Source organism: Loxodonta africana, chromosome 7, assembly GCF_030014295.1.
Source record: "Loxodonta africana isolate mLoxAfr1 chromosome 7, mLoxAfr1.hap2, whole genome shotgun sequence".
Lineage (NCBI taxonomy): Eukaryota > Metazoa > Chordata > Mammalia > Proboscidea > Elephantidae > Loxodonta > Loxodonta africana.
The window spans coordinates 74853245-74875713 of NC_087348.1; the positions used below are offsets into that span (position 1 = coordinate 74853245).

At 36.3% G+C, this 22469-nt stretch overlaps 1 protein-coding gene across 1 annotated transcript in view; it reads left to right on the top strand.

The window, feature by feature from the left end:
- The window catches only part of STK33 (serine/threonine kinase 33), a 75626-nt gene that overhangs the window by 21707 nt on the left and 31450 nt on the right, over window positions 1–22469 (top strand). The window contains exons 8-11 of the mRNA XM_023550872.2: window positions 3932–4007; window positions 9028–9140; window positions 9581–9666; window positions 20530–20730. Of these exons, the coding sequence (XP_023406640.1) occupies window positions 3932–4007; window positions 9028–9140; window positions 9581–9666; window positions 20530–20730 (476 nt within the window). The remainder of the gene's footprint in view (window positions 1–3931; window positions 4008–9027; window positions 9141–9580; window positions 9667–20529; window positions 20731–22469) is intronic.

The window sequence follows — 22469 nt, forward strand, 5'->3', positions numbered from 1 at the left end:
CAGGAATTGAACCTGGGTCTCCTGCATGGAAGGGGAGAAATCTACCACTGAAAACAAACAAACAAACAAAAAAACCACTGAACCACCACTTAAATAATAGAAATTATCTGTTCCTTAGTGGTTTGATGAAATTTCCCCTTAAGTTTTTTTTTTTTGCAGGCGGGGTTGGGGGGGAGGTTGTGGTGCCCTTTGGAAGATAGAGTTTTTATTATGTTTTCAATTTATACTAGGTAAGGATGGTGCAGGACCGGGCAGTGTTTCGTTCTGTTGTGCATAGGGTCGCTATGAGTCGGAACCAACTCGACGGCACCTAATAGCAATGACAACAATTCAAGTTTTCTACATTTTCATGAATCATTTTGATAATTTATATATTCCTAGAAAATTGTTCTTTACATTGAGATTTTAAATTTTGTTGGTGTGTATATGCATATTGTATTCAAGTTATAATGTTCAGATTCTCCTCTATATCTGTGGTTATATTCCTCTATTCCTAAATTTTAGAAGGCAGTACGATGTGGTGTTAGCAGTATGGCCTCTGGAGTCACCTGCTAACTCAGGAATCCAACTCCCCCGCTTACTAGCTAGGTATCCCTGGGCAAACGGCTTAACTGCTTTTGTGGCAGTTTCTCCATCTGTGTAACAGGGATTATGTCATTCATCTATCAAGTGTTTTTTTGAGGGCCTACTTTGTGTCAGATATTATCCTAGGTATTGGGGGTACAACAGTGACAAAACAAGATAAAAAAATAAAATCTCTGATATGTTGGAGATAGGTGTTAAGGAAGAAAAATGAACAGGGAGGGGGATAGGAAGTATTGACGATGATCCTATCAGCTGTTGTTAGGCTGATGTGAGAATTAAATGGGAAAATATATGTAAAGCGTTTAGCACGGTGCTTGGCACTTGGTGCTCAATTTTAGCTCTTGTAGCAATAGTAATTTTTTCTTACCAGATTTGTTAGTGGTTAGTATAGTTTACTGGGCTCAACCAACTCAAGTATAATGTTATTTGCTTTGCTTTTTCATTAATTTCTACTTTGATCTTTCTAAATTCCCTCTCTCTCTTTTCTTTTGGTTTATTTTTTAACTTCCCAAGTTGAATGTTTATTTATTTTTAGCTTTCTTGTTTCTCAATAAATGCATTGAAGGCTGTATATTTTCCTTCTTTGACCATTTCTTTTGCTACACAATGCTCTAATTGACTTTAATTTCTTAATAGATTATAATTTTAGTTTTAGTCTTCTTCTTTAACCCAAAGATTATTTAGAAGTGCTTTTAGATTTTTGCAGGTGGTTGGGCTGTGTTTGAGTATGTGCTCTCCTGAATGTGTGCTAGTTTTCCCTAACCTTTTGTTTTTCTGTCTGGCCATCTTCATTGTAGTAGGTAACTGTGGCTTATAGGTTTTCAACTTTAAGGAGCTGATTGAAATTTTCTCTGTTATTGATCAGTTTTTATAAATTTTCCATTGGGTATTCAAAAAGTATGTATATTCTTGGGTTATTGACCATAAAAATTTCAGTGTACATGTATCTATTAAATCTAATCTGATACTTTTATGATTCAAATTTTCCCTATTGTTATTGATTTTTTTGTTTTCTTCTTTTGTTTTCTAAGAGAGAGTTATTAAAGTCACCCACTAAGGCATGGCCTTGGCAGATTCTTTTTGTATTTTTAGTAGTTTTTAAAAAATCTACTTTATTGAAATATAATTTACATATAGTGACATGCACAAATATTAAATGTATAGTTTGCTGAGTTTTGACAAGTGCATATATTTATGTAATTATGACCCTGGTGAAAATACAGAACATTTCTATCACTGCAGAAAGTTCTTTTGTATCCCTTTCAGTCAAACCCCTTAGTCTTTGCCCTCAATCCCAGCAACCACCATTCTGATTTCTATCATCATAACTTAGTTTTGTTTGTCTAGAACTTTATATAAATTAAATTATACAGTATATTCTCTTTTGTGTCTGTCTTCTTCTGCTTCACATAATGATTTGAGAGTTATCCTTGTTGTCCTATCAGTCATTTGTTCACTTTATTGCTGAGGAGGATACCTAGTTCATTGCTGTTTTGTCTACTTGATACATAAAGTTTTGTCATTGTTTTATCCTATTTGGGAAAAAGCTACTTTAGATTCAGTTCATATCCCTCTGTTGGCAAAAGACATCTGGTCGGTAGTTACGTGGGGAAAATATATCCAAGCACACTGAGCTTTATGCCTGCTTATTAGTTGTCTACCCTGATAACAAGTGAGAGAAAAAGAGAGAACACAGATGGTTTGCGGAGCCTTGCTGACTTCCTAAATGGCTTGTTGGCACAGGTCTAAAGTGTTATCTGGCCCTTGCTTCCCTATAAGGGCTGTGATGACAGTGCAAGTGGAGATATAGTCCTGGTAATTAAGATGATTCTGAAAGAGTGAGGACCAGTAATTCCGAGCCCCTCTGTGTGGTGCACCTAATAGAGATGTGTCATTGACTCAATCTTAGAATTTTCCCTGGTCCTAGATGCAGCCATGGAGCAACTTCAACATTAATGAGTCAATATTTAAAGATTTTAAGTAGAGTTCCAAAATATAAGTAGTTGCTTAAAGGAAAATATTAGTTAATTTTTAATGATTTGGAGACTGATTACCGAGTTTGTTAGTTATAGTTTAGCCTTATTCCTCTGTGTACCTTTTGACTCCTTTTTAGTTTTTTTTAAACAACAGGTAGAGGGAAGGAGAGTAAATGAAATTCCATCTGGCTCATTTTGCTTTTAGTAGTTATTGTAAAAGATGTGTGTGTGTGTGTAGGTAGGGGAGAGTGAAAGTGTTTTCTAAAATAAAAACATACCTTTTGTGTGGGAGGCATTCTGCAGCTGGGTAACTTTAGGCAAAGCATTTAATGTATCTGAACCTTAGTTTCCTCATTGGAAAGGTGAGTCAAATGCCTGCATACTCAATTTCACAAAATTCTTCAGCAGACCAAATAACGTAATTTATACAAAAATTCTCTGGAAATTTTGAAGTTCTTTTGATATGTATATGTCCTATATACACACATTTTATTTTTATGTTTATATATGTTTTACTCTTCTTTTTCTTTAATGAAGATCTTATCCCTAGTTGTAGAGGAACAAGAGACACATTCCTGAAATATCACATGTGATTTTTTAAGAATATAGCCGTTATGGAAAAAAAAAAAAAGCTAGTCATTAAAAAATGAGATACCTTGAGAAGTTTGTATACTGTTTCTCAGCGTAGTTTGTGCTGCTTGAGAAGGCTGTTTAAAGGAATCCCATCGTGAACACCTTTGTAAGCAAGGAGCACAGAGCAGGGGAGTCAGGCGTACCTGGACCCTAGTCCTTATCCTGTGACTAACTGGTGTTTTGACCCATTCATGTCTTAGGAGCTCCCTCTTTGTCTTGGTTTTCTCATTTAGAAAATATGGAAAATAATCCATATTCTGTCATAGGAGTACTGGGATGTTATTATTGTTATTCTTTTGCTAAAGTGACTTAGAAATATTTATCTTAGTTTTTCTGTGAATTCAGATTTCTACATACTGGGCTTGCTTTAAATTATATCCACTTATGGCACACATTCAGTTCTGTTTTTGGAAAAGAACTGAAATATTGTTTTCTTCTACTATAAATGTACAATCTTTGCAAAATCATTTAACAATTTCAAAGGAATAAGAGTAGCACATTTAGTTATACAGTTTGTGCCATTGTTCCATTGGAAACTAAATGATGGGAGTGAGGACACAGCGACATCAGTTGTTAAGGCCTGTACATTATTCATTTAACATCTGCTGTTGGTTGTTTTTTTCCCCTGTGGGGGAATAAATTAGAACACTTCAGCACATTTTTCAGGCTTTGTGTTTAAGCATTTAAAAGTCATTTATTGTATTATTAATATTATTTTATTTCTGCTTGTTTGGCAGCCCCTGAAGTTATCAATGCCCACGACTATAGCCAGCAGTGTGACATTTGGAGCATAGGTGTCATAATGTACATGTTGTAAGTAGCCTGCGAAATATAGTTAAAAACGAATGGATAGTCTAACAGTAGAATTACATAGATGTTAAATTAAAACTCAATGATAAAAAGATACGTTTTTAAAAAATTGATTTAAAAACCAATTGGGAAGCCATTCTAAAAGCTCTTATTAGTTGTCAGATACATCTATTAGGGTTTTTTTTTTTTTTAAATACTGTACATTTATGACTTGTAGCTTTACTCGTCTATTGATCTATAAATGCAAAAATGCACTGTATGATACGAGCAAAGGGAAAACCTTTCCCTAACACCTTCCTCATCTCTTGTTACAACTCAAAACCTTCTTTGTATTTTCTTGAGAGATTCATTCATAGCCTATGAGGTAGAGGGAGGGACTGGGACCTGGCACTAGGCCCACCGCTGTGGATAGGGCATATGTGGGGAGTGGGTACCAACTAGATAGATGTGGAATCCAGGATCTAGGGAATATTTAGAGTTCCTAATCTTCTTAATGCTACTGAAAACTCCAGTCATCCTTGCTCTTCCTTCTCCCTCAGGCTGAAGATACAGTTAAACATCATGTCCTGTTCATTTTTCCTTTGAAGTGTCCACACCTGTTCTTTCATTTCTCTTCACCCTTATCATTTCTCCTTATGGTCCCTTTTTCTGGAATATTTCAGTGCCTTTCTTACTATTCTCCTTGCCTCTGGTTTCCCCAGTCCATCCTTCACACTGCTGTCAGAGCCATCTTTCTTAACCACGGTTATTTATACTACTTTCCTTAATCACAAATGTATATATTCGACTTTCCTGATAATTCCCCGTTGCTACAAAAAAAAGTCAGAGTATCCTGGCATGGCATAGCATACCAAGTCTTTGGTGACCTGGCTCCAGCATGCTTTTCCAGTCTTCTGGCTGGGCATGTGTTCTCATGTACTAGCCCTGTGCTGTGGCCACTCTAGGCTGCCTTCATTATTCAAACACACCCTGCATTACATGCCTCTGGGTCTTTGCTCATGCAATACCTTTTACCTAGACTGTTCTTTTTCTTTTCTACAGACCTCTGTCCTAGATGGGCCCAGCTCATGCACTAACCGTTTCTATTTCCCTAACTCCTACCCTATGCCAGCAGAATTACTATGTTATGTATGTCCTTTTCCACACTCCATAGAGCATTTAAGGAAGCATACAAAAATAAATATAAAATTGTAACATTGAAAGAAAAACAAAATAATAAACAAGATGAGATAGGATAGTTAAGCAGGAAGATTTACACACACGTAAATTTGATAGAATTAATTTTCTGCTTTTCTGTGTTCTCATAGCACTTGTTTTAGCTGGATTATAATTTCGTAATGTAATTATGTGTATTGTGTCTGTTTTCCTTGCTCTAAATTTCCTGAACGGCAGAGAGCTTACATTATTCATCCTTGTTCCCTACTATCTGGTGGGCATGTAGTCAGTGCTCAGTATATGTTTGTTAAATTGAATTAAAGTGAATAAGAGGTGTTCTGAAAAGTTACTGACCATTGTTCTGCCTCTTGGTGAATATGAACGCTTTTATGTTGATGCAACATTAGTTTTATGGCCACATTGAAGATTTCACTATGCACTACCTTTTCCAGATCATTTCTAAATATTGACATCACGGTAGTTACATTTTCACAGTTCTGTGAAATGGAATACACAGGCAGTGGAAATTGGATGATGTGACTAGCTCTGCCTCAGCTGGTCCACACACATCACTGCTTAGATTGCATAAAGTATAAACGTGCTCCCCAAATTTTTGATCATTGTTTTGTGCTGATTAGAATTATAGCACAAGTCTGAGCCTTAGTTTTTAACTAAAATATAGCTATTTTAAATTAGTATTTTATAATCTCAAGGCATTCCAGTCAACACAAGTCAAACATATTATGCGTAGTCTAATATGACACATTTATGTGATGTTTGCTGCCTTCTGCTTGGTTTGAATCTGATAGTGTATTACATAATTTAAAAATCTTTCTCTTTCTAAGGATGTAATTTTAATTTTTCTGCTTCAGAGTATCACAACGACATCTTCTTCTCTTTCCAGTAGACCCTTACCTAGCTAATCAGCGTGTATTCGTTAATCTGTTTGAGCCCAGTGGTCTTGCACATAATTTCCTTCACCAAGAGCACAAACATATTACCATCTTGGGGGGCAAGGGGGTTCTTTTCTTGTTTACCAGTTACCTGTGATTCATTTCTACTTAATCGGACAATGATAACATACTTTCTTGAGGTGAAATTAACATAAATAACTACTCTTTATGGTTATTGTCCTCTGCTGTTCTGATACGTATGGATGCAACGGAAAATAATAGGAAGGCTTTAAGAGGCATTTTTCATGTCTTGGTCCTCTTTTCTGGATGTGCAGAAAATTGTTGTCATAAAATTTCATAATCTGATTGACCAACCATTAGATACATTTATTCGTATGTAAAATTGCAAAGGAAAGAAAAAAAATGGAATTTTAAAAGCGTAGCCCTTAAGCTATAGTTGCGTGCTAGTCAGGCAGTGCAGGAGCAGCTAAGAAATTGGTGCATACCCTTGGTTGATAACAGGCTCAATGAGCTGGGCTTTTGCTGGCCTGGACTTGTTAGAATAGATAGTAATTGTCCATAAGGTCATTTTTCTGGCTTTTTTGTTTTCTGTGGCTCTTTTACTGCATTTTAAAACTAAACAATAGTGAGGCGAGTAAGATGAGAAGAGGGTCAGAATGAGCTGGAGAAATAAAAAAGTATTAGAATATGAGTTTGCAGGGCAGATTGATAAATACTGCTGTCTTGACAAGAACCTATTGGTAATTGAGAAGCTCTTATTGTCCAGCCTCATTTGAGAAGCTACTGGGATGAAAGCAACCTTTTTCCCTAAGGAAGGTCATCACCATCATCATTATCATGAAAAATATTTATCAAATTTAGACTTACTCAGAAAATGTTCATGGGACACATTTTTAGAGAACTTGGGGAAAAATATAACCAAAGAAAATCAGTAAAAAATTAACTTTTAAAAAACTTAGAGATCTTATGCTGAATAATGCCATTTTATTCTTTCAATAATAAAATGGAAAAATATAATCCTGAGAGTTGAAGAACAGATATGCAGAGTTGCCTCTGTGGTGAGTCCAAGTCCAACTTCTGCCTGGTGGTCATTGGAAAAATGTTGTTGTGTACAGGGTTGCCCTCAGATGTTGGAGTTGGTAATAATGGTGATGGCTAACATTAATTGGATGTATTATGAAGAAGTGAACTAAGCTTTTACGTACATCCTTGTAGTGCGGCATGGATCACCTGTTGAAGCAGTAGTTTCGCAGGCTTGCTGTGCTCTTCGTGAACTACAGTACAGTACTTCCTTTGAAAAGATTCTAAAGCATGGAATTCCTGCATTATAGATTATATAAACAAGTCCATGGCTACTTTATACACACTAATGGTTTTACCTGTGTTGGCCATTATGTACACTTAGATTTTAGTCTTCTAGACTGAAGAGTCAAATCCTTCAACTGATTTTCCTCATCTAGATCTTTATTTTATATATTACATTTAAGGAATTTTAATGGCTTTTTGGCTATGACTCAGAGCCTATAGACTTTCCAAGGGTTATTCTTGGTTTATTCCTGTTATTACTAACACTTGTGCAGTATATTACAGTTGATAAAACTCCTGTGTGGTCATGATTTCATTAGACTCTGGTAACTCAGTGTATTTTATTATCAATCCAGTTTGAATTATGCACTTTAAGGCATTTCCTTACCTTTGCTCACTCTGAAGTATATCTCTTCTATTATCTGCCCTTGTTACTGTGCACTTAAATTCACATACCTTCCTTATTTTAACCCCATATAAACTTCGTGTTTCCCACCTGGAAGATTTGGGGTCTTTTAAAAATCTGGAGGTTTCAGTGTTTCAGTCATCTCTCCCAATGTTGAGACATGAGCCTAGCATTGATTTTGGAAAACCGTACTGCTTACATTTCTACATCCAAGAAGTACCCATGTCTTCCTATCCTTTATTAACTATGAAGCACCTCTACTTCCAAGTCCTGTAGAAACTTAATTTTTTAAAAATAATATTTTGTTGTGTTTTAGGTGGAAGTTTACAAAGGAAATTAGGTTCCCCTTTAACAATTTTCATGCAAATTGTTCCATGCCATTGGTTACAGTTTTTACAATGTGTCAGCATTCTCATTGTTTCCACTCTGTTTATTCTGTTTCCACTGATCTAGCCTCCCTTCCCCTCCTTGTCTTCTCATCTTTGCTTTTGGGTAAATGTTGACAGTTTGGGCTCGTTGGTTGAGTTTGGTTGACAGGTGATATTATTTATTTTATAAGCCAATCTGTTATTTGGCTGAAAGGAGACCTACAGAAATAGCTTCAAATCAAAGTTCAAAGGTTATCTTAGGGCAATAGCCTCAGGGGTTCCTCTAGTCTCTTTCGGTCCAGTAGGTCTGGCCATTTTTAGGAATTTGAATTTTGTTCTACATTTTTCTCCCATTCTATCTGGGACCTTCTATTGTGTCCCTGGTCAGAACGGTCAGTTGTGGTAGCTGGGCACCATCTAGTTCTTCTGGTCTTAGGTTAGAGGAGGCTGTGGTTTGTGTGGGCTCTTAGCCCTGTGAACTAGTTTCTTCTTGAGCCTTTGATTTCCTTCATTGTCTTTTGCTCCATACAAGTAGAGACCAATAGTTATATCTTAAGTGGCTGCTTTCAAACTTTTAAGACCCCAGACTCTACTCACCAATCTAGGATGTAGAACATTATCTTTGCGAACTATGTTATGCCAATTGACTAAGTTATCCCCCAAGACTATGGTCTCAAGCCTTCTAACCCAGTAAACCAATTCTACGAGTTGTTTGGATGTGTCTAGGAAGCCTCTGTAACTATGCCCCTATGTGAGTTGTTATATGTGTAGATATATACATAGCATACACATATGCCTGAAACTTGATTTTTGATAGCCCTATTTAGATTATTATATATTTTTAATTAAAAAAAAAATTGTTCCCTTTATTGTAGATTATGTGGAGGACCACCTTTTTGGGCAAACTCAGAAGATAAACTTTTTGAATTAATAAGAAAGGGAGAACTACGTTTTAGAGATCCAGTCTGGGATTCCATAAGTGACTGTGGTAAGTATAGATTTCTGTTTCTGTTTGCTAGAGCAAATATAAGTAATATAAGAAACTCAGTCAGTAATTCAAATATTTTAAATCTCTTTTTAGTCATTAAATTTACTTGCGGAAATAAAGCAAACACTATTTACTTGTGCAAATACTGTTATCTTCACTGATCGTTTTTAGTCGGAACTTTCAACAAAAACCGAAAGTAGGTATTAAAAATTGAAGAGGAAATTTGCTGATCACCTAACTAATTTTTACTCTAGACCATTATTAGATAACCCGGGCAATAACACCTCATTGTAGGCCTTCAACTTTATTTATTAGCTATCTATACTGATGGCGTCTTTTCTTGTGTCATACAAACCTAATCCTAATAAAATTGAAAAAATGTATTGATATTAACTGTAATTAAGATGAATAAGATTTTCAGGATTTTCCCTTGTTTGCAGCTAAAAGTGCTCTGAAACAGCTTCTGAAAGTTGATCCTGCCCACAGAATCACAGCTAAGGAACTGCTAGATACCCAGTGGATAACAGTAAGTTACAGCATTGCTGCTTTCTTTTCTGTCTGACGTGCTACTATTGCCTATTTCTTTTTATCTGGCCTTGTAGTTTTATATAGATTCTTTCTAAATCAGTCAGGTGTCTTATCATCTGACAAGTTAAAAAAATAAGTCTTGGCACATTTCTGAAACGGGCGTTTTCAAACTGTTACTATTAGCACAATTATTTATGCATGTTTATGTATTTAAATGATGTTTGCTTTGCTCAGTGTCATGAATTGTCATGTACAGTAGAATAGAGCTAAGAAATGCCCATTATTAAAGCTGTGGAATATTGAAATAATCTGTATTGGTCAGTGATGCAAGGTATTTTTGAGGACTTAAAGCAAGGTCTTCAAACAGTGGTTGTTATTTGAAATCTTGAGTGATTACCATTTGCATATTGCTTTCCCCTATTAGACTAAATGCCTCAAGCATAGACCCTGTGTCTCGCTGATCTTTGTATCTCTGCACCCAGAATGTTACCTGGCCACACTAGCAACTTTGGAAGAGGTTACTACTTTCCTCCCAGTATTCTCTATCTTCTGTGTTTACAAGGATCCCGACTTTTAGCTAGAAACATTGCTGTCCACTTAAAAGACCTTGTTGCCCAGCCTTCCTTTCAGCTAGTTATTATGGTCAATAACAGCTAAATGGAAGTGTGTGCAATTTCTGGGAAGTGTCCTTAAATGGAGGAGGGATGTATTCCTCATGACCTTCCCCTTTGTTGGTGACTGGGATGCAGATGTGGTAGCTGGAGTTTGAGAAGCCATGTTAGAGCATAAAGTGGAATCTGTATGCTGAAGGTGGCAGAGAATTAAGATGCAAGGGACCAGGGCTATTAGCTCACAGAGTGGCCATGCCAGCCTCGGATTGCCCACCCCTAAATTTTTTTTTTTAACTTTTATTGTGCCTTAAGTGAAAGTTTACAAATCAAGTCAGATTGTCATACAAAAATTTATAAACACCTTGCTATATACTGCTAATTGCTCTCCCCTAATAAGACAGCACACTTCTTCCCTCTACGCTCTCTTTTCATGTCAGTTCGGCCAGCTTCTGACCCCCTCTACCCTCCCATCTCCCCTTCAGACAGGAGATGCCAACATAGTCTCATGTGTCTACTTGATCCACAAAGCTCATTCTTCACCCGTATGATTGTCTATCCCATAGTCTAGTCGAATCCCTGTCCAAAGAGTTGGCTTCTGGAATGGTTCCTGTCTTGGGCTAACAGAAGGTCTGGGGACCATGACCTCCGGGATCATTCTAATCCCAGTCAGACCATTAAGTCTGGTCTTCTTACGAGAATTTGGGGTGTGCATTCCACTGCTCTCCTGCTCCCTCAGGGGTTCTCTGTTGTGTTCCCTGTCAGGACAGTCATCGGTTGTAGCCGGGCACCATCTAGTTCTTCTGGTCTCAGGCTGATGTAGTCTCTGGCTTATGTGGCCGTTTCTACTTCTTGGACTCAATTACCTTGTGTCTTTGGTGTTCTTTGTTCTCCTTTGCTCCAGGTGAGTTGAACCAATTGATGCATCTTAGGTGGCCGCTTGCTGGCGTTTAAGACACCAGACACCACTCTCGAAAGTGGGATACAGAATGTTTCCTTAATAGATTTTATTATGCCAATTGACTTAGATGTCCCCTGAAACCATGGTCCCCAAACCACCGCCCCTGCTACGCTGTCCTTCGAAGCATTCAGTTTATTCAGGAAACTTCTTCCACCTCTAGACTTTTTATGTCATGTTTAAGACACTGCAAAATATGCAGCTAAACCTAATCCCAATTAATACAATACTCAATAAACAGTTACTGAATGAATGAATGATTAGTGAATTAATAGGTCTATAAGTATCTCAGAAAATGTCTGAGGACTCAGAGTGGAGATTTCTAGAGATACATGGAAATATTTCTAATCAGTATTCATCTATGAACTGTTGCTAATTACTAATGTATCTACATGGTATGATTACATCCTAAATGTCAATTAGCATATGGTTACATTCTTAAAAGATCACTCTGACTGTTTTGGTGGGGAATGGCTTATAGATAGGGAATTAGATAACTGTTTGTTGTATTGTTGAGAGAGAAGGATGACTTGCTTGCATAGTGTGGTAGCAGTAGAAATAAAGAGAAATAAATATGAGGTATATTTTAGAGGTATTATTGACAGGGCTTGGTGGTGGATTAGATGGAGGATGGGGACAACAGAAGAATTAAAGATGACTTTTTGATTTTGCCTTAACAGCTGGTTTGTTGGTGGTGCCACTTACTGAGGTGTGAAGGACTGAGAGAAATCAATTTTTTCCCCTGGGGAGGGGTGTGAATCAAGACTTCCATATTAGGTATGCTAAGTTTGAGATACCTATTAGATTTCCAAGTGAAGATATCAAATAGGTAATTGAATACATGAGCTTGGAATAAAGGAGAAGTCTGAGCTGGAGATATAAATTTGGGGATCATTTACATATAGATGCCATATAAAGCTAATTGGCTGAAGAGATAAATTAGGAAGAAAGTACATACAGAGAGAAGAGGTCCCAGGACCAGGCACTATAACATTTAGAGGAGGAGGAGCTAGTAATGAAGGCTGAGAGTATAGCTGATGAGGAAGTAGGAAAATTAGGAGAGTGGTGCCAGGGAAGTTAAGTGAGAAAAATGTTTGATAAAGTAAGAGCAATCAACACCGAGGTGCATGCCGCTGAGAGGTCAAGGTGGAAAATGAGAAGTTTCTACTAGACTGGCCAACAAAGAGGTTGATAGTGACCTTTGAAGGCTCAGATAAGTTAGATACCATGAATTTATAGTGGTATCACTCTTCTTTTACATTCTCCAACTTCCTGTGGCATTTTCTAATTATTTCTTTGAATAATAATATTTTTTCTTTAAGGGCTAAAAAAAGAGCCTTCTCTCAAGAATGGGTTATGTTTGCCCTCTTCTTTGAATGTGTCAATCTCTCAAAGGATTCTGTGCAATTAGTATTTCTGGCCTGAAGTAATTGTGCAGATGAACTAGCAGCTAGATCATTGTAAGATTATACTGAGTAGATTTGTAGTACAGTAAAATAAAAGCTGTAAAACAGATGGTCTGCCTTAGAAATGTGTCTCTTTTCAGCATCACATGACATTTGGGTTTGGCCATTTAATTGTTTTCTAATTAGCAAAACTTTATTTCTGGCTTTGGTCATTTTTCCAGAAGTCTCCATTTTTGAGCGTATGTAACATTTCTCTATAAAGTCTTTGCTAAATGGATAGAGAAGCGATACGTAGTATGTACTACATCGAACCTAAGGAGTTTAGTGTGTGGAGTTCGGAGAGTACTGTCATTTTACAAACTTCTAAGAGGCAAAATTCTTTTCTTCTTGACTACTTGAAGTCTTATTTCCTGTAACTCAGAGCCTCTGTTTGAAATAATCTAAAGAAAACATGGCAGTTCTCTCAATACCTTGCTGCTTTGTAACCAGAGCTTATCTTTTGCAATACCTAATACATAGTAGCATTTTTTTTTTCCCCAAAGAGCTTTATCGGACAAAAGGTTACTGTTGTTTAGCCTGTGTATCGTACATTTGGAAACATGGTTCATATCTGAAAAGTATTCTGAGAAAAATATTAATTGCTTCTCGCTGTACATTTAAGTGAATGGGATTTAAAGTAAAACACATATTGTCATTCTGATTTCAAAAGTTAGATGTTAGATGCAAGGAAAAATAGCCAAGAAATGACTTTCCTACAAAGGAAGAGCTTGATGATGCCACCCATTGCCAGGAACATGCCTGTTACTCTCTTCCATCGCTTTTCTTCCTTTGGATTCTCTTTGCTGTCAGCCATGGTCTAGGAGATTATCGCTTCTTATTAGATAATTACAGTTGCTTTTTGGATCCCTTCAAGTCTCCTGATGGCAACTAACACCGGGAATCTGCGTTTTTTAACACATTTCCTGGGTATTTCCTATGCCCACCTATCTCCCAGGTATTTCTTATGCCCACTGCTATAGATGAAGGAAATCATTTTTCTTCAGTGGCTTGCCAAAAGATAGTTTCCATATTTGACCTGTATTGGCATTGTTCATACATCCAGTAATTCCTTCAACAGATTTTTTTGTGTGTGTGCCAATTGCCAGGCCCTGTGCTAAGTAATAAAAATAAAGGTATAAAAGATATAGTCTCTAACATAAGGCACTTACAGTCTAGTAAGGGAAACAAGCTATATAGAAGATACAATGCAAGTAAGAAAATGATAAATGATGTAAGAAATTGCTAAATGACCAGAGGTATAAAGGTAAGTGAGTGTGAAATCAGGGAAGTTCAATTCGACTGACATGTAAGATGCTTGAAAGAAAGAAGTGGGACATGAGACTAGAAAAGGAAAGAAAACTGTGACACTAAAAAAGAAAAGAAAATTGAGAGGGGACATGAATCCCAGACTAAGGAATTTTAACTTCATTCCATAGATAGTGAAGAACAATCGTATGCTCCTGGAAATGGGAAAAAAAAAAAAAAAGAAATTACAGTTTTGCCTTTACAAAGGCATAGAGACAGAATAAGTATGAAATATATTCACAGAATAGTTAGTGCTTCTGTTTTTCTAGAACCATAGAAGTCATATAGGGGAATAGTGGGAAATTATGGGGTCTTGGGGGAAGCTAAAAGGCAGGTTTAAAAGGCAGGTTAGAGTTATTTTGTTCTATACCTTGACTAACACAGAAAGGACTGTATACTTAAATCATTTGGCAATGAGTTGCCACTGAAAGGCACAGAAGTACCAAGGTCATAGCTGTACTAGTGTGAGTTTTTTTCCTTCCTCCCTCCTACTCTGTAGGCATCTGGGGGGACTTGGATGAAGTCTGTGGGCTAGAGGTAGGGGCTGGGTTTGAGGGAGAACCCCAATTCTAACAGTCTCCTACCTGAGATAGATTGCTGCAGGAAGAACCCTAGAAATAAATTTGACTCAAGGTTTTAAGGGAGGCCAAGGGGCAGGGAAAAAAAAACCATACTTGTTGCTATCGAGTCAATTCTGACTCATAGCAGGGCCTAATAGGGAGATAGAACCAGAAGTCAAGAGTTAAATGAAAACAGGATGAGCATTGGAGCAGGTTGGGAACAAGTAACGAGTGTCCGAGACTCTTCACAGGTCAGCTGTACCAGTTAGTGTGCTGATGAACATACTGCTGGCCAGGACAAACTGACCTTTAGGAAGTTTAATCTGGTAATAGTGTATGGGGTGGTTTGCATGGGCTAGCAGAAACTGGAGAACTGAAATAGGCCTGGGATGAGATAATGAAGATGTAACTAGGGCAATGATAATGAGAACAGAGAGGAGGGGAGAAATAAGCCAACAGAGAAACAACAGAATTTTACAACTAAGTAAAAGTTTTAGGTGAGAGTGAGAGGAGTCAAAGCTGTTTTTCAGGTGACTAGGAAGATGGTATAAGTTGAGACAAAGTCTAGAAGAATTCCTGGTTTAGCAGATGGGAAAAAGAGTGAGGTGGTTTTGTTGAACAGTATACGTAAACTTTTTTTGCTTGAGTAATTCCTAAAAGAATTTTGAAAAATGGTGAATCCTCTCTGATATTTTTAGTTTGAACTCTAAAGTTTTTCATCATAAATTTAATTAGTTGTAAAGGATAAAATTTTATACATATCATAAATATTAGTAATTAAAAATACAGTTATATTGTTAGTTTACATTTATATGATATTGAGCACATTCACTTTTAAAATTCGTGAACAAGTTCTTAAACAGAAACAGATTATTCCTTTTTCTCTTTGACTTGCATTTGTACTCCATTCCTTCCACAGAATTTTATCCTGAAGCAATATATATTTTTGCTTGAAAGACTTTTATTAATCACCCTATCATATGTCTCATTTTGCAGAAAGTTCAAATTATATTTAAAATTTGGTTTTATTTTCTGTGGCCGTAAGTCTCTAAGTGTTAAAAAATTATTCAAGATTGATGTATCGTGATTATTAGTACATGATTGATTAAAACAATATAATTATAATTTTAAAGTAATGATTAAACATAGCAAGTAAAATTTCACTGGATGGGTAGGGCAGCTTTTCTCCCCAGTTAGTTCATCCACTCCTGACTGAATATGACTTACTATTAGAATGAGCATCAATTTTGTTGTAGTTTTTAGTTGTTACAGCTACAGGTACTTAAGACCTTACATAAAGAAGTAGATAGAATGGAAGGAATATTGTGATGGCAGTGCCACTCAGTTCTTCAAATCCTTTTGAGTTATATGTCAAAAGCCAGGTAGTGCAGGGCCAGCTGGAGGAGGCTCTGGCTCCTGCCAACATACTGAATTAGCGTGGACTGCTGCATCTTCTCTGAAGACTAAACCTTGAGTAACTTTAGAGAGAAACTTCATGATACCAGGATTCTGAGAGCAATGTGAGAAACCCCTGGGAAGATAGATATTTTGAAATGGTGTGTATGATAGGTGAGGCTGCAGCCTAAATGGGAGGTTAAAACAGGGAGACAGAAACAGCCTAAGTTCCCCTTTTGCTTCTCTTCCTTTGCCTTGGGACATAGATGCCTTTCCCTTCGCAGGCACCGAAATAATAAAATCAGACCAGCACTGAAGCCCTCCTTAAATGAGAAGCTAAGGAAAGTGGGTAAAAGTGACTGGTTTTAGGCATTGGCTTCTTACCTCTTGGCCTCCAAACTCTAGGACTGGGAGGTTATACCTTTAGGAGCACCTTCTGCGGCAGTGGGGGGTGGGGGGGTGGGGGAGTGCTGGTAAGGGTTGAGGCCTGAACAGAGGAGTTTTCTTGGTGAGTCAGTTTTTGGGTACCTGGTGTTCTTTCCCCTACTCTTTCTTGGTCTCCTGGGGCTGAGGGCCTACTTCTGGCCTCACAACTGTGTCCTGTCCTCCTGGAGTAATATGAGCTCACAGGCCACATTTCAAACACCGTTAGAAGAAGGGAGTTTTCAAGAGGCAGTTCAAGAATTTAAAGTCAACTACGTGAACATACTAAATGAAATAAGATGTTAACAATATTAAACAAGGTTATGAAATGATAAAACAGAACCATTTAGGTATGAAAAATATAATAGTTGAAGTATAGGATGCAATTATATAGAATAAATAATAAAATGGGTGCAGCTGAGAAATGAATAAAAAAGCTAGATGATCAGACTGTGGAACTTTACAGAAGGAAGTAGGAGAGGATAAACAAATTGGAAATATAAAGGGAGAGTTAAGGTATATAGAGTTAAAAGTAAGAAGTGCTAAAATTCATATAATAGGAGTCTCAGAAGGAGAGAAAAATAATAAAAGGAGTGGAGAAAATCTTTTAAGAAATAATGGGGATAAATTATCAGAATTAAAGAAGACCTCAGCTTTATACAGACAGTAGTCTCCCCAATAGGAGAGAGAAGTAAAAACTCACAAGTAGACTTAACGAAATTTAAGAACATAAAAAGCAGAGAAAAGTCTAAAAGTTCCCAAAGAGAGCAAATTATGTAAAACAAAACAAGAATCACATTGGTATCCTACTTTTTGTCGGCAACATTGGATGCAAGCATAAAAGGAACAATATTTTAAATGTATTAAAGGAAAAGGAACTTTAAAACTAGAATTTTATATACATCCAAATTGTCAAATCAAACGTAAGGACGTGATAAGATATTTTGAAAAATACAAGGCCTCGGAATTTGCTACACAGAGTCCTACTCTTAAAACACTTGGTAGATTAGATTACTTAAGTAAGAGGAAATACAAATCCAGTAGATGTTGCAAGAGATAGGTGAAGTGAAGGTCTTTAAATACCTTGGTAAAGTTTGTTGGTATCTTTAAAAAAAAAAAAAAAAAAGACCAAAGAAGATAAAGTACATTCATAATAACCCAGAATTAAAATTTTAGATAACATCAAGATGAGAGTGTACTAAAGGAGAAGATAGAGATATTCAATTTTTTGAAGTAGGAAAGAAAAAGAAACATACAAAGTTTGGGACAAATTGAAATAATAAGCCTAGATGGTAGAAAAAAGTCCAAATATGGAAAGAATACAATAAAACTAAATGGATTAAAATTTTCTATTAAGAGAAAGATTGTCAGACTAAATTCTTAAGAATCTACCTACCTATATGTTGTTTACAAGAAGCACTCTTGAAGCATAAGGATATGTAAATATTGAAAGAAAAAGAATGGAAAAGAAAATGTTAGACAAACATTAACCAAAGGAATTGATATTACTATCATTTAAACATACCTTAAGATAAACAAGTCATCATTAGGGATAAAGAAGGTCACTTTATAATGATAAAAGAGTCAGCTAAAAAAGATGATATAATAATTTTTTACATATTTTGAGGTTGTTTTATTGGTATTTAGAACAAGGATATTAGAAGATTTGAATAACACAGTTAACAAGCTTAACCTTGTGGATACACGTACAATTCTGAATCCAACAAGTAGAGAATACACACTTTTCTCAAGCACATATAGAACATTTACCAAAATTAATACTGTACTAGGTAAGCTATGAAGCAAGCCTCAACAGATTTCACACAGATCATGTTCTCTAACAATACACAATTAAGTTAAATGTCAATAAGGTGAAAAATCTGCATATCTCTGGAAATTAAGTTGCATGCTCTAAATAACTCATTGGCTAAAGAATAAATCCTAATTAGATTTTTTTTTTCAAAATCCCTAGCACTGAATGATAATGAAAATACAACATTTCAGAGCTTATGAAATATAGCAAAAGTGATGCTTTTACGGAAATTTATAGTCTGAAATACTTGTATTAGAAAAAAAAAAAACCTGTTGCAATCAAGTAGATTCTGACTCATAGTGACTCTATAGGACAGAGTAGAACTGCCCCATAGGGTTTCCAAGGAGCGTCTGGTGGATTTGAACTGCTAACATTTTGGTTAGTAGTCTGAAAATCAGTGAGTGTAATATCCAACTTAAAATTTCAGGAAAAGAAAAGAAAACACAACAGAATAAACCCATTTAAAGTAGTAGGAAAGATAAAACTAAGAATGAAAATAAATGAAATAGAATAGAGACACTCAACAAAGTCAACATTTGGCTCTTTGAAAAGACCAACAAAATAGGTAAATATTTAGCAAAATTAATCAAGAAACAGAGAAAAGCAAATAAACATTAAGTACAAAAAAGGGAATACAGGCACAGATAAGACAATGATTACAAAGGTATGAGATTAAAAAGAGAAGAGAATACTACCAGTGACTGTATACTAACACATTTGAAAACTTAGTCAAAATTTCTTTTCGTAGAAAAAATATAATTTCACAAAACTGTCTCTCAAGAATAAATAGAAATCTTGAATTGTCCTGTAATTATTAAAGAAATTGAAGCAGTAGTTAAAAATCTTCCTCAAGGAAAATAACCAGGCCCAGATGATTTCATAGATTTTTAGAGGACTTGGTGGTTGCTGTCTCTGAGCCTCCACCTTGTGCTTTGCTTTTGTTTTGTTTGCAGCATCTTGGGGAATGCTGGGATACCTGGCAGAGATGACTCAAATTGAGCCTTGAAGGAAAGGCAGTCTATGGGTTGGCAGAAAATCATGGCAAGGGCATTCTAGGAGTGTAAGTATGTAGAGGATGGATGGGTGCAACCACAGTAAGCTGCAGGTAGGATGCTATGAGAGGTGTTAAGGCATTTGACCCTCTTAAAACGAGGAGAAATAGAACTACAGGGAATTAATTGCATAATGATCCTCAGTTAGTTATAACCATTCCATATTTAGTTTGTCAATGTCCTTAACCACAAATATATCAAACTCAAAAAATCCTCAATAGCGTACTCAGTTGGCCGCCCTTAAAGTGCCACATCTCATAGTTTTCTGTCACTGATGACTGCCACTTCAGTCCACCTACATACCAGGTTAATTTATAACCACTCTATAACTGCTCACACCTGAATTCCCATTTGAATCTAAAAGTGATCCAAACTTCTCGTCCAAACTTTTTCTAACAGTCTGAGTTAGGAGCACAAATATTTAAGACAGGAAGGAGCCCAGGTGGCACAATGGTTAAGTGCTTAGCTGCTAACTGAAAGGTTTGAACCTACCCCAGGGCTCCAAGGGAGAAAGTCCCGGAGATCTGCTCCTGTAAAGATTACGGTTTTAAGAAACCCTTTGGGGCAGTTGTACTCTGTCACGAGAGGTTGCTGTGAGTCAGAATTGACCCAATGGCACACGTCAACCACAACAACAAGCCTAGCAGGAGCCATTTGAGCCTGCGTTAATGTATTTCTTATCACATTAAATGGAGCATCATACCTGGGAAAAATGTAGTTAAAATAGTCAATTTTGGCATGGTTCAGTCATATCTGGAATAAGAACAGTTCTCTGAATGAGCTAAGGTTAAATCACCACATTGTATCTGAATCTTCCAGTCAGCAAGTCAAGCATCTATATTCTTGGACACAGTGCTTGACTCATTGACTGAATTCGAATTTTTACCTAGACACTTTGATGTCATATAGACCTCCCCCTAGTGTTGAACCCACTTGACGTTGGGCAACTCCTTTCATCCTTTCAGCCTCTGTATCACCTTTGTCAGAACAGCTCTTAAAGAGGTTATGCTCTTGGGTTCTAGGGAATTGCCCTGTATTTGTCCATTTCGCAAACATGCTGCATTGTTCTTCAAGCCTGAATATTTCCATTCATCTCAAACTTTGGCATATTGTGGTAATAGTATTCAAGAGTTGTGAGCCATGAGTATGTCCAAAGGGCATCAGAAGTTTTACTATTTGTTCAGCATTGCAATTTTTCCATATGACTATTACTGAATCTGGGGCAATATATTACTAAAGGTTTAAGAATCTGTTCCATTATCCAAACTGTTTTAACACCAAAAATTCATTTGTTAACAACAGGGCAATACACTTTCTTCAGCAAGACCAATTAACGTATTAGAAATGATGAAGGAATGGAAAAATAACCCAGGAAGTGATGAGGAAAACACAGTGGATCAAAAGAAGAGCAGTTGGTCCATTCAAGGAAAGTTGGAAGATTGCCCACGCAGTGTAAGTGTCCATGGTATCAATAACACTTCGTTGGAAGAGGAGGAAAAACAGGTAGGAAGAACCAGCAAAACAAGCAGGAAGAACAGTTGTTGCACTTTTCCAAACTGTAAAATACCCGACAACATTTAGAACATTTTTTATAACTTTGACTTTTTTGTTGTTAGTTTGTAACAAAGAGCCTGAATTATAGATCAAGTAAGGTTCTTTCCTGCTGTGTAGGCTATTATGATTCAGCTATGGCCTACATGTTTATTTTAAGATCAGTGATTTTGTAGAATAGGGGTCTGCAAACTCTTTGCATGAAGGAACAGATAGTAAATATTTTAGGCTTTGTGGGCCGTATAGTCTCTGTCATAACCACTCAACTCTGAAGTTACAGTGTGAAAACAGTGATAGGTAATAAATCATGAGCGTGGCTGTGTTTTACAAAAACAATAAACTATTTACAAAAACAGGTAGCATGCCAGGTTTGACTTGTGGGCCGTAGTTTGCCAACTCCTGATGTAGTGTTTATCTAGTGATTTGCCTAGATTTAAGGTAATTTAATTCTTATTCAGTGTTATTGGCTTGTGGTTGAAATTACTGTATTTTAACAGGCCATACAACTTGGAATGGTTTTATGTATTATCTAGAAAAAGACTTATTATATTATCTAGTTACTTGTTTCCATGTTTATTATGACCAAAACTCTTTAAATAGGTTTATCATTTTTACCTTATTAGATGTGAATAGAGTTTTATCCTTTTTTGATGAATAGAATTTAGTAGAATTTTGGTTAATTCTGGATTATGGTCTATTAGTTGGATATCCTGGCAAAATTTACCCACTTTTTTTTTTTGTTTGCTTCTGTGTGTGGAACATTTTTCTGTATGTATTTGTTTTTCTTGTCTCGAAGTCTAATGAACTTATTTTAGCTCTTCTGTAATAATTGAGCATCCTGCCACAGGGGCAGTGTTCACCTTAAGGCAACCCACACTTCTTGTGAGGAGCTGAGGCTTTTTGATTCTCTGAAGCCTAGGCCTAGATATAGGCAGAGTAGAAAGAGTCTGACAGGATAAATCCTGAGCCAAACCCAGGAAGGTGTGGTGTTCCTGAAAGGGGCTTGGTAGAGTGATCTATGGTTAATTTTCATTAACTGATTAAGAACTTCTTCATTTACTTGATGACAAATGTCTAGATAATAAGTTTAACATTTAATGATTCAGATATTTAGAACTAATCATACTTTAACCATAATATAAACACACCTTATTGAACTCCCTTCTTCCTCTCTAGTTTTTTGGGTTTTATTGAACTCCCTTCTTCCTCTCTACTTTTTAACAATTTTTATAATGCTTAGTAGCTGTAATATGTATTCTTTCTAAAAATAATATCCTAAAAACCCTTGTTGGCATTTCCTTATTGAACATAGTTTGAAGATTTTTTTCTGTTAGTTGACTTTGCATTTTATGCACATACACACATACATATGCACATACATGCATACATAACATATTCACACACATACATACACAGACACACTCATTTAAATATACAAGCATACATACACACATACCTCTATACATACATATAGACATACGTATACATACACATATGTGTATATACACGTGCACACACACTTACATTTTCTTTCATAGTCTCAGATTATATCTGTGTTTGTCATTGAACCTGACCTAAAATACCCTGTGAACCATAAATGCTTATATTGGTTCTGTCTTCCATCTTCTTTTCTATTACTCTGTCACCTCTCACCCAGTCACAAAGTGATAGGACTTGTGCTATGAGTTATT